This window comes from Panicum hallii, chromosome 2 (assembly GCF_002211085.1).
Source record: "Panicum hallii strain FIL2 chromosome 2, PHallii_v3.1, whole genome shotgun sequence".
NCBI lineage: Eukaryota > Viridiplantae > Streptophyta > Magnoliopsida > Poales > Poaceae > Panicum > Panicum hallii.
This window is the reverse complement of record NC_038043.1, coordinates 3690601-3706626: the sequence shown is the minus strand read 5'-3', so window position 1 is coordinate 3706626 and position 16026 is coordinate 3690601. Positions and strand designations below refer to the sequence as shown.

The window sequence follows — 16026 nt, the reverse complement described above, 5'->3', positions numbered from 1 at the left end:
CGTACCCTTTCCAGCTGGAGTTGTCCTTACACTGACACTGCCCCAGTGCCCACCAGTAGTTGTCCACTTTGTGTAGCGACTGTCATTATCATTCACAGAATTATGAAGCGGGACGTGAGACCATTTTCTTCCTGCAGTACGTAAAAAATCTCAACCTTTGATTTGAACCGAAACAAATATAAGTAATGACCAAATGATTCAAGAATTTTTTACACCAGGCTCACTTTCTGTACAAGTGAACACGCATACAACCATGCATTGGAAAAAAAATGGATGCACAGTGCTCCCTCTGTTTCCAAAATTCTGTACGTTTTAGACATTACGTATCATGCATGGAGTGATTTATTCCATTGCATGCCATGAAATTTTTCGACAGGGATGTAAGTTGAGCAGGTTACGTGAAAGTTCCACTAAGAAATTATAGTATGCAAACTAAATTGACTGTAATTTGAAACGAATATATACGGATAGGAGAGGACAAGAAAAGACGAGAAAAAGAAAAGAAAAAGGGTAGGCCAGTCGGGTCGTCATGGCATCACATGGAAGTGAGATAAAGAAAAGACGTGAGGTCCACTCAATGCTATTACTTTGCTCCTGCCCATAGATCATATCACCTCCTTCACTCCAAATGCAAAGCATATCAGAGGGCAGAGGCTGAGAAAAAGGAACCTCCAGTCGCGTGGCGTATCCACCAGCATACATTCTCTCTTTATCTCCCTCTCTCATCCACGTCATGAGATTAGGATTGGGATTGGGATACCGAGCCTGGTGGACAGGTGAACGGACGTGAAAAGTCAAGGAGACAAGTGGACGTGCAGCAGCAGACGGCTCGGCAGTGAGGGACCCCGACACTGGACGGCTCCTCAGTGGCGGACCAGGCAGCAGGACGGTGGGTCCCTGACACCCTGTCCCTGTATGCACGCAGATTAGGATTTAGTAGCATGGCTGGCCACCCGTTAAGTCTTGCGACAACTGAGAAGAACTTGATGCTATTGGTTTTCGTCGCATAAGTATCTTTGAGGGTCTCGGTTTTTGCTCCGGAGGAGTTTAGCATTGTATCGGAGGTAGGGTTTTCGTTGTTTGGGCGGCTAGTGCTTGGTGCCGCTGGTGCAGGCTCAGCAATTGTCCCGGAGTTCACAGTCTTCTTCTTTGGTGGTGCCATCGTAGGTTCTTGTCGAGCGGAGAACACAGTGGGCATATCTGTTGGGATCCGAAAGATATTTTTCCCAAATAAAAAAGTGGAAAATGATGTTAGAAACCGAATACGACACAAAATAGATCAAACACAGAGAAGACACGGGTTTAACGTGGAAAACCCCTCCAACACGAAGGGGAAAAACTACGGGCGCCGACCGGCAAACAATCTCACTATTTTCGGGGTGTTTACAGAACGCAGGAGATTTACAATGAGATAACTATCTCCTGCGGCTTACAAGTATATTTATAGAGGTGGAACCCTAAACCGAGTAGGGAACGATCCGTACCGGCTATGAAAACTTGGCCTTCTCTAAACCGAGTAGGGAACGATCCGTACCGGCTACGAAAACTTGGCCTTCGGAATTTGGATCACATATCAACAAACTCCACCTTGAGACAAATTTCTTGCACCATCATAATAGCAAACTCCATCTCAAACAATACATCATCATCTTGCCGGCGCCAACAGCCACTAGGGGCTAATTTGTAATACCAACTAAGCTTGAGCATAGCTCAAACTTAGCAACAGGAACATGCTTTGTCATCATATCAGCAGGATTATCATGAGTACTGATCTTGCAAAACTTCACCAAACCTTTTTCAATGACATCACGAACGAAGTGATAGCGAACATCAATATGCTTGGATTTCTCCGTAATCATCTGATCTTTGGTGAGATAAATAGCACTCTGACTGTCACAATGAATGGTAATGCAAGACTTAATTCCACATAGCTCTGAATATATACCTTTCAACCATAAAGCTTCCTTAGCAGCTTCTGCAACCGCCATATACTCAACTTCTGTGGTAGACATAGCAACAGTAGCCTGTAAACAAGCTTTCCAGCTCACAGCACAATCTCCAACAGTAAAGACATAACCTGAAAGTGATCTCCTCCTGCCTAAATCACCAGCATAATCTGAACCAACATAGCCAACCAGACCATCTCCAGATTTACCATAAGATAAACAAGCAGTAGAAGAGCCACATAGATATCTGAAAATCCACTGAACAGCTTTCCAATGCTCTTTACCAGGATTAGACATGTATCTAGCAACAACGCTCATAGCATGAGACAAATCAGAGCGAGAGCAAACCATAGCATATATGAGTGACCCAACAGCACTAGAGTATGGAACTTTTGACATATACTCAAGATCAGCATCAGTTTCAGCACACTGTTTAGCAGACAGTTTAAAATGAGGAGCCAACGGAGTACTCACAGGTTTAGCATTATGCACGTTCAAACGATGAAGGACCTTCTCAATATAACTCTTCTGGCTTAAGTACAGCAGTCCAGACTTCCTATCCCTGACTATCTCCATGCTAAGGATTTTCTTTGCAGCACCCAGATCCTTCATATCAAATTCGCTGCTAAGCTGTGCCTTCAAAGCAGTGATTTCCTTCATGCTCTTTGTAGCAATCAACATATCATCAACATATAGCAGCAAGTATGTAGGTGATCCATTAACAAACTTAAGATAAACACAGCTATCATATTGAGACCTCTGAAAGCCATTAGAAAGCATAAATGAATCAAACCTCTTATACCACTGTCTGGGAGATTGTTTCAAACCATATAAGGACTTCTTCAACCTGCACACATAGTCTTCTTTTCCAGGAACAACGAACCCCTCAGGCTGGTCCATATAAATGTCCTCCTCCAAATCACCATGTAAGAAAGCAGTTTTCACATCTAACTGCTCAAGCTCATAATCATGCATAGCAATAAGACTAAGAAAGGTACGAATTGAACTATGCTTGACAACAAGAGAATAGACATCAGTGTAATCAATTTCTGGAATCTGGCTAAAACCTTTAGCAACTAGCCTTGATTTAAAGCGCGGAGGCTCTGTTGGAGTCATACCTTCTTTTCTTTTGAAGATCCATTTGCACTTAACTGCTCTTTTGCCAGGAGGCAGCCGAACTAGTTCCCAAGTGCCATTCTTCTCAAGAGACTCCATCTCTTCATGCATAGCACCCATCCACTTTTCACTATTAGTAGACAATATAGCTTCTGAGTAATTCAATGGTTCCTGAGCATTATCAACCTCTTCAGCAACAGCCAAAGCAAAAGCAACATTGCACTCTTTAATCAATCTTTGGGGCCGAACTATCTGCCTCCTAGCTCGGCCTTCAGCAAGAGACTGCGGATGAGACTCCACAATAGGTGACGAGGCACTGCTAGGAGATGAATTTTCAGCAGGTTCAACAGATGGTGGAGCATGATCATCGACATCCCCCACGTGCTCCACCTGCACACTGATCGACTCAGAATTCTGGTTAGTAGCACTGGTAGATACAGCCGAAGTGAACATAGCAGATTCATTGAACACAACGTTTCTGCTATAAAATGCCTTCTGTGTATCAGGATTCCACAATTTATATGCTTTAACACCAGATCCATAACCCAAGAAAACGCATTTAATTGCTCTAGGCTCAAGTTTACCATTATCAACATGTGCATATGCAGTACAGCCAAACACTCTCAACTGAGAATAATTATAGGGGGAACCAGACCACACCTCAATTGGAGTTTTCTTATCGATAGCAGTGGATGGTGAACAATTAATCAAATGACAAGCAGTGGAAGCGGCCTCAGCCCAAAACTTTCGGCTCAAACCTGAATTGGACAGCATACACCGAGCCTTGGAGATTATTGTTCTGTTCATACGCTCCACCACGTCATTCTGCTGAGGCATATATGGTATAGTGCGGTGCCTCACAATGCCCTCCTTCCTGCAGAAAGAGTTAAAGACACCAGAACAAAACTTCATACCATTGTCAGTTCTCAGAACTTTCAGCTTCCTCTCGGTCTGCTTCTCAACCATAGTTTTCCAAACCTTGAAAGACTCAAAGGCATCTGATTTGTGCTTAAGAAAATAAGGCCAAACTCTGCGTGACTTATCATCAATGATAGTCAACATGTAACGAGCACCACCATGAGAAATTCTACGTGACGGCCCCCACAAATCAGCATGAACATAATCAAGAATGTTTTCGGTATTATGAATAGCAGAACTGAACTTTACCCTTTTATGCTTACCGAAAACACAGTGCTCACAGAAATCAAGGGTATCAGCATGACAACCATCAAGAAGGCCTCTCTTGCTTAATTCTGCCAAACCAGGTGCGCTCATATGGCCAAGGTGCATATGCCAAATTTTAGTAGTCTCAGGATCAGAAGCAACAACAGCATTAGCAGAGGCAGAACTACCTCGAAGCACATATAAGTTTGCAGCTTTCAAGTCACCTTTAATAACCACAAGAGAGCCTTTTGTTACCTTCATAACACCGTCACCGGCGTAATACTTGTAACCTTTCGTGTCCAGTGTACTCAGAGAGATTAAGTTCCTGGACATGGATGGAACATGCCGCACTTCTATCAATGTGCGCACAACCCCATCGAACATCTTGATCTGCACGGTGCCCATGCCAACAATAGTGCAAGGGGAATTATTGCCTATCCGAACAGTGCCTCCGTTCTGCACAACTTCATAGGTACTAAACAAAGATCTGTTAATGCAGACATGATATGAGCAAGCAGAATCGAGGATCCATTGGACATCATCAGCAGCACATCCAACAAAGGCAATAAGAACATCACCGTTATCAAAACTATTATCGGAGGCAACAGAGGCGGTACTATCGGTCTTACCCTTCTCCCTGTTCCTCTTTTCCTTGTTCTGCAGTTTGTAACAGTTCTCAATTACATGGCTATTCTTCTTCTTGCAGTATTTGCACAATCCACCTGATGGCCCCCTTGACTTGGAGCGATCCCTCTGGTTATTTCCTTTTCCTTTTCCACCTGAGTTGAACTTCTTCTGCTCAGTGCGGCCACGAACAGTTAAAGCTTCTCCACTCGAGACCGCATCATCTTCCGAGTTAACCATCTGTCTCATCTTCTCTTTCGCAGTCAAAGCTTCATACACTTCGGTCATGGTTAGAGTATCACGACTGTATAGGATCGTATCTCGAAAATTGCTGAACGATGCAGGGAGGGAACACAGAAGAAGAAGAGCTAAGTCTTCATCATCAAACTTTACCTCCATAGATGTCAGATCGGCCACGATCTCCTTAAACACCGATATGTGCGTCAGAACGGAGCCTCCTTCTTGCAACTTGTGCGTGAACAGCTTCATCTTGACATGCATCTTGCTGGTTAGATCTTTCGACATACAGATCGACTCCAGCTTCAACCAGAGAGCAGCAGCGGATTTCTCCTCCAAACACTCCTGCAACATATTGTTCGAAAGTTGTAGATGAATCATGGACAGAGCCTTACGATCCTTCCTCGATTCATCCAGTGTCCATGTTTTCTGATCCTTCCCGAAGCCCTCCAGAGCATCATCAAGATCATAGGACGCGAGCACAGCCCACATCTTCATTTGCCACAGCGAGAATCGCGTGTTGAAATCTAGTAGCGGAAGATAGTACTTCATTGTCGTCGACATACGTGCGCCGGCAGGAAACCCTAGCACACGGATCACAAGAACACGGCTCTGGTACCACTTGTTAGAAACCGAATACGACACAAAATAGATCAAACACAGAGAAGATACGGGTTTAACGTGGAAAACCCCTCCAACACGAAGGGGAAAAACCACGGGCGCCGACCGGCAAACAATCTCACTATTTTCGGGGTGTTTACAGAACGCAGGAGATTTACAATGAGATAACTATCTCCTGCGGCTTACAAGTATATTTATAGAGGTGGAACCCTAAACCGAGTAGGGAACGATCCGTACCGGCTACGAAAACTTGGCCTTCTGAATTTGGATCACATATCAACAAATAATGTTCTAACTCAACGGAATAACCTTATATGCACTCTCAAAAATCTTCAAAAATCATCTCGGTTACAGTAAAAGGCGGGGGTATTTATACCCCTACCTTCGTTACACAGTTCCGGTAATGCCTCTACCTACCCGAAATATCTGTATCTGTTGGATATTCGGATATTCCGGTTACTAGGTCATCTCCGGACGTTTGCGTGTATAAATTATTCACTACAAGATGATCATGCTACACATGTGACGGTGAAGGGTCCGAGTAACCTTCGCTCCTCCGCCCTGGGTCTTGGCGTCGTCGAAGATTGTGCAACCGATTCCTTCATCATCCGGAGGTCGGTCTTAATCTCCGACGTGCTGATTACGAGCCTAGGCGAGTGGTTCATCCTAGCACGAAGGTCACGGTGCAACCTTCGCTCATTCGGCTAGGTGCAAACCTTCGACCATCACTGACTGAAATCGACCGTCACTGAGAGAGCTAGTTCTGCAAATCAAATTAAGAGAACCATGAAATACCTTTTGTAATGCCCGAAAGCTTCGACGTAACCTTCGGCGAGGCCTCCTCTTGGGTGGCGATCCCCAACAGCAGCCAGCAAGGAGATGCAGAGGATCTGGGTTCAGAGGCAGAGGAGTTCGTGTCTCTGTTCTGCTCCTTCCATCCCTTGCTTTGCTGCTTGCCTGCTTCTCATGTCTCGTGGCCGTACAGAGCAGAGGATGGCTTATGAGGTGCAGTGCTAAAGTAATTTTCTATGAACACTTACCCTCTGCTTGGTTTGACAATACTAACAGGAGAAATGTTGCTGCAAGATGTAGTTTTGAACAGACAGGCCTTAACAAGGAGACCTCTGCACAAGGATCGCCCTGCACACCATTCAGTGTCGGGTACCCACATAACATGGAATAAAGTTCAGCAATTCCCGTGCATTTCAAGCAGCAGCTTAAACAACGAAACACATGAGTATGCTGGACTGTTCGATTCTATGGCAAGTATCATCTGCGGTTATGTAAAGAAACACATCATGAAATGAAAGTGGTAGCTCCGCTTCCCTGGTGCTGGAGCAGAAACGAACTCAAACACATCATAGTTCAAAAGAAAAAAAAAAGGATAGAAAGCTGGAGCACGGAGCTCCAAATGCTACAAATTCTTCAGCTTTCAGTCTGGGGCTTGTCTTCTGCTCAGAATTCAAGGACTTCAGCTTCAACAAGGATAAATAAAGGACTGGAGCATGGAGCTCTATATGCTAAATTCTTCAGAAAGTGCATGTTATACATTCTACTATGGTCACAATAGTCCATCATTTGCAGGTCTGGTAATAACGATCCTACAAGGAAGTGACACGTCATAGGGAGTTAGCAGCTTAGCATTAGGAGCTAGAATCATTGAAATCAATCATCATGACGTCAGAAAAATATTCTTCCTCATCTAGCTATGTCAGCTCTATTTGGGGATGCTATTAGGACTCCTCCAATCATTTTGCTTACATGAAAGAAAGAGAAGGTGAGGAGAGAGTCCTATGTGTTCTTGAAGAGCTAGCTCATAGAGAAAACGTGGGCAGCTCACTTTATTAATGATTTATTAATGAGAGAGACCGTGAGACCCAAAATGCTCTGGGGTAGGCCGCATAGCTCCATCAGACGTGTCGGGCACGTCGTGGTGGGAGGCGAGGTCATGGGTACATGACCCCACATCCTGGAGCAGCGTGGCGGTGCACGAGCAGGAAGAGGATGGCGACAAAGTCGAGGAGGAAATTTCGTTCAATCTACATAAAATTCTCACACTCCACTGGTGTCTCTCATGACACCAGTGGCCCGACCACCACGGTGGCCAGTACCTCAGCCATGGCTACGCTTGGAGCTCCAAAACACAAGCAACACAAGGAAACGCAGGTGCTTGGTATGGAGAGAGTGAAGCTAGGCAATGATGGGTATGGGTTTCAGAAGGTAGAAATCAATATGTACCAGGAGCTGCTATTATGTGGACGGGACGGTGGACGCACTCCTTCCAGCTGGAGCACCCAGAGCTTTGCACATGGCTCCCTCACAGACATACAGCATACAGCAGCACAAATTATGAATCCGGTCCAGGCTCAGCTGCTAGCTCCGACACACATTAATGAGACGGGACGATGAGGGACCATTTTCCTGTTTTTGAATAGAAAGAAACATAAATAGTGACCACGAATAATTCAAGAACTTTTAAACACCAGCTCACTTTCCATACAAATGAACAGTCCTACAATCATTGAAAAATTGGATCCACTGCAAAGTGCTCCCTCTGTTTCAAAAATCTAGTTGTTTTACACATTGTTGTACCACGTGCTGATTTATTAGGGTGCCTATTTTGAGACGAAATTTAAGGCAAGAGCCAAACCTCGTCATGGTGGATAGGAGCCGGTATCGTAACAACTCATCCCTTCATTTGTTTTATCAATTCAGAAAAGGTGGATCACAAGAAACAAGTCAGCCGAGCTGGAAATGGGATTGCTAGTTGTTGTCTGTCCTGTGCTTTTCCTTGTGAGACTGGTGGCTGCTCCATCTGGTATTCTGAAATTCAGTGACAGCACAAGCTCACAGCACGCTAGTGTAGTGTGGTGCAGATCGCAACAACTATTTAGTTAGGATTCGCTTCACATCATGACATGGTTGACACCAAACATCCTGTTTATAATGGCAACAAATCAAATCTACACGGAGAAGGCAGAGATGTCAGTTTACCATCTCAAAACCGTCGAAACCCGCAGCACCGAAACCGTTTAACTCTTGGCTCCTCGCGGTTTGGCCTGGTTTTTGCTGCTAAACCGGGGAACCGGATCATGAACGGCCCTAAGGCCAAGTGGATTGTCCAGCTGAGCGCTAGCTTAAACTTGGCGAGGCAGCGCGAGTGTGAGCTTGTGGCAGCTGCACTGGTAGCAGAAGCCATTGAGGCAGTGGAGGTGGAGCACCCAGCTTCGCAGATGGCTCCCTGACAGACACACAGTAGCGCAAGTTATAAATTTGGGCCAGGCTCAGCGGCTAGCTCTCGACACACATTTATGAAGCGGGATGTGAGACCATTTTCTCGTTCCTGTACATATAAATCCTAACCTCTGATTTTGAACACAGATAAGTACAAACAATGACCGCAAATAATGCAAGAATTTTTAAACAGCAAGCTCGCTTTCTGTACAAATGAACACTCTTACAATCATTGGAAAACTAGATCTCCACAGTGCTCCATCTGGTTTGAAAATTCTGGACGTTTCACAGTATCAAGGAGCGGTTTATTAGGGTGCCTATTTCGGATTTTGGCTGTATTAAGAACGGTGGTGGAGTTAGAGCTATTTGCCGCTGCCTAGAAGGTTTGACGTGTGCGCTGCTGGCAGTCTCTGGATACAATCATACAAGCCGACACTGGTCGCCATTCTTTTCCATGGAATTATGGAATGCGAATTAAATTGACTGTAATTTCAAACGAATATATGCAAACCTGTGAGAATTGCAGCATCATTGGGCGGAAGAGAGGGGAAAAAAAAGGAAAAATCATGAGGATTGGGATGTCCCTGTCGATTTACCTTACGCTGCGGAGCTGGTAGAAGAGGTCAATGGGGCACACCCTGTCCTCGCCGGCGAAGTAGACGAGGCCAGGGGAACGCGGTGCTGCTCGATGCGGCCGAGCGCCGCATTCCGCCGCGCCGCTCCACCGGGGTCGCGGGTCGCGGCGGGAGGCGAGGCGGGTCCGCGGGGCAGCGCACGGGCGCTCGACGACGAGCCGGAGCGGCGGCGGGCGCACGGGTAGAGGTCCAGGAAGGCGTGGAGGACGTCACCGGCAAGGGTCCGGACTTTGTTGAAGGCGTCAAGCTGCATTGTCGTGGCCCAGCGTGCCGACGATCTGGCGCAGCAGAACCTTCGTCCTCGACGTCGAGGGCCGAGAAAATCGAGCTCCTCGTCCGTGGCTCTCGATTTGTCCATGAGAACCAACTGTTGAGCTCGTGTGCTCGATAGTTTCAACACAACCAGAGGAGCTGGGTCCGGAGGCAGGGGAGCTCGTGTCTCTGTTCCGTCCAATTTCTGCTGCAGAGTAAAATGCCTAAACAACCGTGATTTGAATCTCACGTGATACACGTGATACAATCAGTAAGTTTGAGAATTTAAATATACATTTTGAAAGTTGGGGACCAGGATGACATCTCGAGGCAAGTTCAAAGGCCGGCGGTGCATTTTACTCTCCTGCTGCGGCTAGTCTGCTACTTCTCATGTCTGTGGCCCAGCCCATACAGAGCATATGGCAGCTGCCAAGTGCTAACTATGGCTATGGAAAGTAATTTTTGTTTGGGCACTTGCCTTCTGCTTTGTCTTACAATACGATAATTTCTCGTGTGTCCATTGCAGTCACCATTCTTTTCAATTCTATATTTCGATTGCAGCATTGCCAGGAGGAAACAGAGCTTGACAAACGGTACCTGTGCACAACTGCACAAGAACGTGCTATCCAAAGCCTTGCAGGATCACCCTGAACACCGTTCAGTACTAGATACCCACATAACATGGGAATTGGGACAAAGTTCAGCACTTTCAGTGCATATCAAGCAGCAGCTAAAACAACAGCCTGTCGAACAACAACATGAACATGTTGGACTACTGATTTGGCAATTATCTTCTGCGGTCATGTAAAAAAAACACATCACGAAATGGAAGCCCTAGCTGTGTTTCGCTTGTGCTGGAGCAGGCACGAATTCAAACACGTCACAGTTCAAAAGAAAAGAGAAGGATAAAAAGCTGGATCATGGAGCTCGGTATGCTATAATTCTTCAGATTGCACTCTGGGACTCGTTTTCTGCTCAAAATAAAGGACTTCAGCTTGAAGAAGGATAAAGGACTCGAGCGCGGAGCTCCATGTGCTAAATTCTTCAGCTTGCGTTCTGGGACTTGTTTGCTGCTTAAAATCTTGGACTTCCGATGGAGTTCACTGGAGATTATCTTCAGTAAGTGTATGTTATACATTCTACCACGGTCACGGGTCTGGTAATAACGATCCTACAAGTAAGTCACACCTCATAGGGAGTCAGCATTATTGGGAGATACAATCATTTGAAATCAATCATCAAGAACACTAATATTACAAACTTTGGTGATATCCCCTCAAAAAAAAACTTGATGGTAACTTTCTTTATTAGGTTCTCAATCTGCTATTTCGAGCACGCCAGCATTCTGATTGCACGTTTCCAAGTTGTTTATGGCAGATCAGGCCATGATCATATAGATGATGTTAGAATTTATGCATTCAAATCAACAAGAAATTAGAAAGTACATATACAGGAGAAAGTGCAAATAAATACAGGAATTAGTTGTGCATTGTTCTCGATACAATGTATATATCATCAACGGTTGGCTAGAGGTTCTAAACACCACGCTCACAAAGTTTTTATCACTAAATCATACCACATCTTGTAATAACTAACAGAATCTTTTAAGTGGAGAGTTGCGTTTTATACAACATCAATTGAGCTCCTGATTATTTTGTTAAAAGAAACAAGCTGGAAACTGGAGATTACCTTCGTAACGGGCATCTAGATGTTTCTCCTCGAGGCAATCCAAACGGCTCCGTAGGCTCCGCGGAAGCAACTTTATACCATCACAATCTTGAATCTGAAGAACTCTAAGAGATGAGTATGCTTGAGGCCCATCCGGTAAGGACACCAGGCTTCTGCAATGAAGAAGCCTGAGTTCTTCCAGAGATCGGAGCTCTCCTACGCAAGATTCCAGTGACTCCAACCGTCTACATGAGGTAATATTTAATTTTTGGACGACATCTAGCTTTCCTAATAGGGATTGAAGGTTGCCGCAGCCAAAAATGTCCAAGGTCTTGATAGACGGAGGAAGATTGGCAACCTCTGACAAACGAAAGCAACACCCTATAAATAGAGATTCTAGGCATGGAAGGGAGCGATGGTTGGCTGCTGATGACAGCTTCAGTACAGCTGTAGACGCCGTGGCCTCACTACCGCTGGACCCTGGAATTAATGATGACGTGTCCGGCTGTACGACACCTTCTCCACCCACCGGCATCACGTACTCATGCTGACCGAATATGATGGACTTGAGATTATCACCGCATACAGCAATTTCTAATGTCTTGAGAGATGCCGGCAGGTTGGGGACCTCCACCAAAGATGTGCAACCACTTATCTGTAGAGATTCCAGACGTGGCGGGAGTCCACCCCCTTCTGGAGCAGATTGCCTGTCAGAAGCTTGTGTGTGTCCTGTCAGTTTGCTGCAGCTCCAAATCGATAACCTCCTTAGGGATACCAGGACCTGGAACACGTTTTCTGGCCAGTAGACAAGAGCGTCGCAATTCAAAATTGTCAAATCTACAAGCCGTGCAAAACATGTCCACAACGCTAGTGCATCTGGGTGGGAGGAGAACAAAAGGTCGCACCTAGTTAGCCTCATAGCTGCCAGGGGGAGTTCATGATCCCATTTCTGCTTGACATGCAGCAATGTTGTTTCCGTGTCATCGGGTGACACATCCAGACGCAGACTGGACAGCGAAGGAATGCATCTGCTAGCTGCCTGCAGGGATATTTGTTGACCACCTCCTTCTATGGCTAATTTACCTAGCCTGGGTGTTTCAGGGAGACCAGTCAACTTCGGGCAGGCAATAATTTCCAAGTCCTCCAGCAGAGGAAATGTTACCTCTTCTCCTGGAGTTCCTTCGGCTGCCTCCCATCTATCAAACATATTCAAATATCTTAACGTCATGTTCCTCAATGCTGGAAATGCGGAGCGGAACTTAGTGTCAACTCCGCCAGACGATTCCGTAATCACCGATGCTGCTTTTGGTAGTGCAGTCAAACTTCCACACGCGCGGATCTCCAGCTCCTCAACCTCGGGAAATATTGGCCCTTCTCCTTGTACCACATCTGTGTCCAGCCATGCCTCAAATTTTGGCATCTCAACCAAGGTAAGGTGTCCGAGCCCTCCGGGCATGCTTTTCAACTTTCCACATCCGTGAGTGTAGAGGTGACGGAGGGAAGTCAAATACTTCAGTTCCTTTGGAAGTCGCTGAAGATCACCACAATAAGAAAGGTCCAGTGTTTGCAGATGATATAGGATGCTAATGTCTTCAGGAAGTGCTTTCAATGTCACTTTCTGAGAGATCAAGATACCTCAGGTGATGAAGATATTTCGGCCTCAGGAATGAACCTCGTTTGATCTTTAAAGCTCTGATAGAGTTGTATTTTGATAAGATCTTCAAATCTTCTTTTACATATCCATCACATATCAATGTTTGGAAAGCTGGAGATCCTTTCTCTACGGAAGCATTCAGAATAGTTTCTGCTCTATTAACTGATAGAAATAAATGACAAGCGGAAAATGGAAAGTCCTCACTTTTACTCAGTTTTGTTGCTACAGTAGCGCACTCGTTTCCCATAGAATCCATTGCAACATCATGCATAAGGTCATGGATCTTACAAGTAATTCTGGAGACCTCGGTATGATTGAACTGAAATGGGATTCCCTTCACATCTTGAAAAAAAGATCTTGCTGCCAACTCAACGAAAATATTTTTACCAGTAATTTCAGGACGTTCTCCTTGTTTCTCTAGGATAAAACCATTAGCCATCCACAATTGGATCAGCATTTCCACATCAATCTCATAATCCTTTGGAAACATAGCACAGAAAGCAAAGCACTGCCTCATATGTGATGGCAAGCCATTGTAACTGAGCTTGAGTACTGGTAAAATTTTATTTTCCTCATCGCAAATCGAGCTTCTTCTTAATACAGACTTCCATTCTTCCTCGGTGGTCTTGGTACGCGGTAAAGAGCCCAATGCTGTAGCAGCCAAAGGAGAGCCAGCACATCTCTTGGCAACTTGTCCGACCATTTTAACTAGTTCACCAGGCCACTCCTCTTCTTTTGAACTGAATGCTCTTGTCTTGATTATTTTCTCTATGAAGTATGCACCCAAGCTTTCAAGTTTATAGGCTCCTTCAGTTTTACCCATCATTAGTTTAGCAACTGCTTCATCACGAGTTGTTGTCAGCACTGAGCTACCACTGCCACCATGCTGAAGGTAGGACTTAAGCCTTTCCCACTTGTGCTCATCACGGTTCCATACATCATCCAATACGAGTAGGTACCTCTTCCCACTCACTGCATTTTGAAGCTTCTCCAATGCTGAGCAACCAGTTGGTTTACAACCATTCTCTTTCAGTATTCTATCAGCCAGGGAATCCACCTCAAAGTTATCAGAGACACACACCCAGAGCCGCAACTGGAAATGCTTCTTGATTTCAGGGTCATTGTAAATGAGCTGCGCTAAGGTGGTCTTGCCCAACCCTCCCATTCTGACGATGGGAAGGACCGTGAGATCCGAGCTGCTAGCTTGGGCAAGTAATCTATCAACAACATCCTTCTTCTCTCGGGCTCTTGATTCTTTGGCAATGTTCACAGGGTCGATGATATGAGAATTATTCTGCCTCAAGTAATTTGTGGGCTCTGGTGGCCCTGGTTTGAGCATGAACCTAAAGTCATTCATCTCTTTGATGAGGTCATCAATTTCTTGCAAGATCATACGGAGCTTGTTTGCCATCATGTAACGGAAAACAATACGGTTGTAAGTAGGGAAGAGCTTTATTACATCCATGCCGAGGTCCTTGTAGCGGCCCTCCTCCTTGGCTCTGCGGCGCAGCGCCTCGTACTTGAACTCGTCGAGGACATCATTCGCTTGGTAGGTCACCTTCCGGACCTTCTCCAGCCAAGCTTTCGCCCCTTCTCTCTTGGCTGCTGCCTGTTCCTCCGCGTCCATGATGACGTCCAGGATGTGCAACAACTTGCGCTTGAGGACCTCGTGCTGCTCCTCCATGCCCTCCATCACCTTGTACTGGTCCAGGAGGTAGCTGGAGGCCTTCTCCTTCACCATGGACACCAGCGGCCCGACCACCATGGTGGCCAGTACCTCAGCCATGGCTACGCCTGGAGCTCCAAAACACACGCACAGGACACAGGGAAACACGGTTGTTTGGGTGGAGAGGGAGAAGCTAGACAATGGGTTTGAGAAGCTGCTTTGTGGAAAATGAAGACTCAGAGCATTGACGCCGTTCGTCCAGATGCGTCTGATTTGAATATCTTGATTTGCATCTCATCAACCAACGAGAAGCCAGTCTAAGGAGAAGGAGACCATGTGCACTTTGCAGAAATTTTAGACCGTCCATCAGCATATCGAGGCCAGGAGAATAAAGAATACTACTTCGATAATGCATCTCGAAGCCAGTAGTTTGTTAAATGCAACACTTGGGTCTCATGTTTTGTTTAATAATGGCAACTCGAAGTTTTGTTTTTTGCAGGATCAAGCTACAGAAAGAAAAAGGAACCTCCAGTCGCGCGGCGTATCCTCCAGCATAGATTCTCTCTTATCTCCCTCTCTCATCCAGGTCATGAGATTAGGAGTGGGATTGGGATACCGAGCCTGGTGCACACGTCTAGGAGTTGCCTTGAAGCTTTTATGCTACGTGCTAGCATAATAATTTATCTAGGAACTATGTTAAACCATCTAGTGAGATGATCTTAACAACAACTAGGAAGATATTTATCCTGATGAGCCATTCAAACTCCTCCATAATAAACTATTGAAAGCGACGCCTAGGACTGATTTAGCTCGTCAGTATCTTGCGTAGACTACTTACCAGTACTTGCTTTGTAGCTTAACTACGGACTTCAATTCGAAATCAGATAGAGAAGATCGTTTTCATTTCACCTGCTTGATGGTGGTGCTGGTCAGTGGTGTCGGCAGCTCTACTGGGGAGAGGAATGATTGTCCCCGGAGCACAAGCCCGGCAGATTAGGATTTAGTAGCATGGCTGGCCACCCGTGAAGTCTTGCGACAACTGAGAAGAACTTGATGCTATTGGTTTTCGTTGCGTAAGTATCTTTGAGGGTCTCGGTTTTTGCTCCGGAGGAGTTTAGCCTCGTACTGGAGGTAGGATTTCCTCATTTGGGCGGCTAGTGTTTGGTGAGATAGGATTTCCTCATTTGGGCGCCTAATGTTTGGTGCCGT

General features: G+C 45.6%; 1 protein-coding gene and 2 long non-coding RNA genes across 3 annotated transcripts in view; all 3 read right to left on the bottom strand.

Moving 5' to 3' along the window:
• Positions 1–16026, bottom strand: part of LOC112880090 (putative disease resistance protein RGA4) — a 21068-nt gene extending 5042 nt beyond the window's left edge. Inside the window, exon 1 of the mRNA XM_025944574.1 lies at positions 13531–16026. Within this exon, the coding sequence (XP_025800359.1) occupies positions 13531–14937 (1407 nt within the window). The 5' untranslated portion in view covers positions 14938–16026. The remainder of the gene's footprint in view (positions 1–13530) is intronic.
• On the bottom strand, positions 6031–8983 carry LOC112880098. The gene is made up of 3 exons (XR_003226237.1): positions 7947–8983; positions 6504–7309; positions 6031–6440 (listed from the first exon to the last, which is right to left on the bottom strand). It is a non-coding gene; the product is annotated as an uncharacterized LOC112880098 (long non-coding RNA).
• Positions 10547–11510, bottom strand: LOC112880096. Its single transcript, XR_003226235.1, has 2 exons — positions 11091–11510; positions 10547–11000 (listed from the first exon to the last, which is right to left on the bottom strand). It is a non-coding gene; the product is annotated as an uncharacterized LOC112880096 (long non-coding RNA).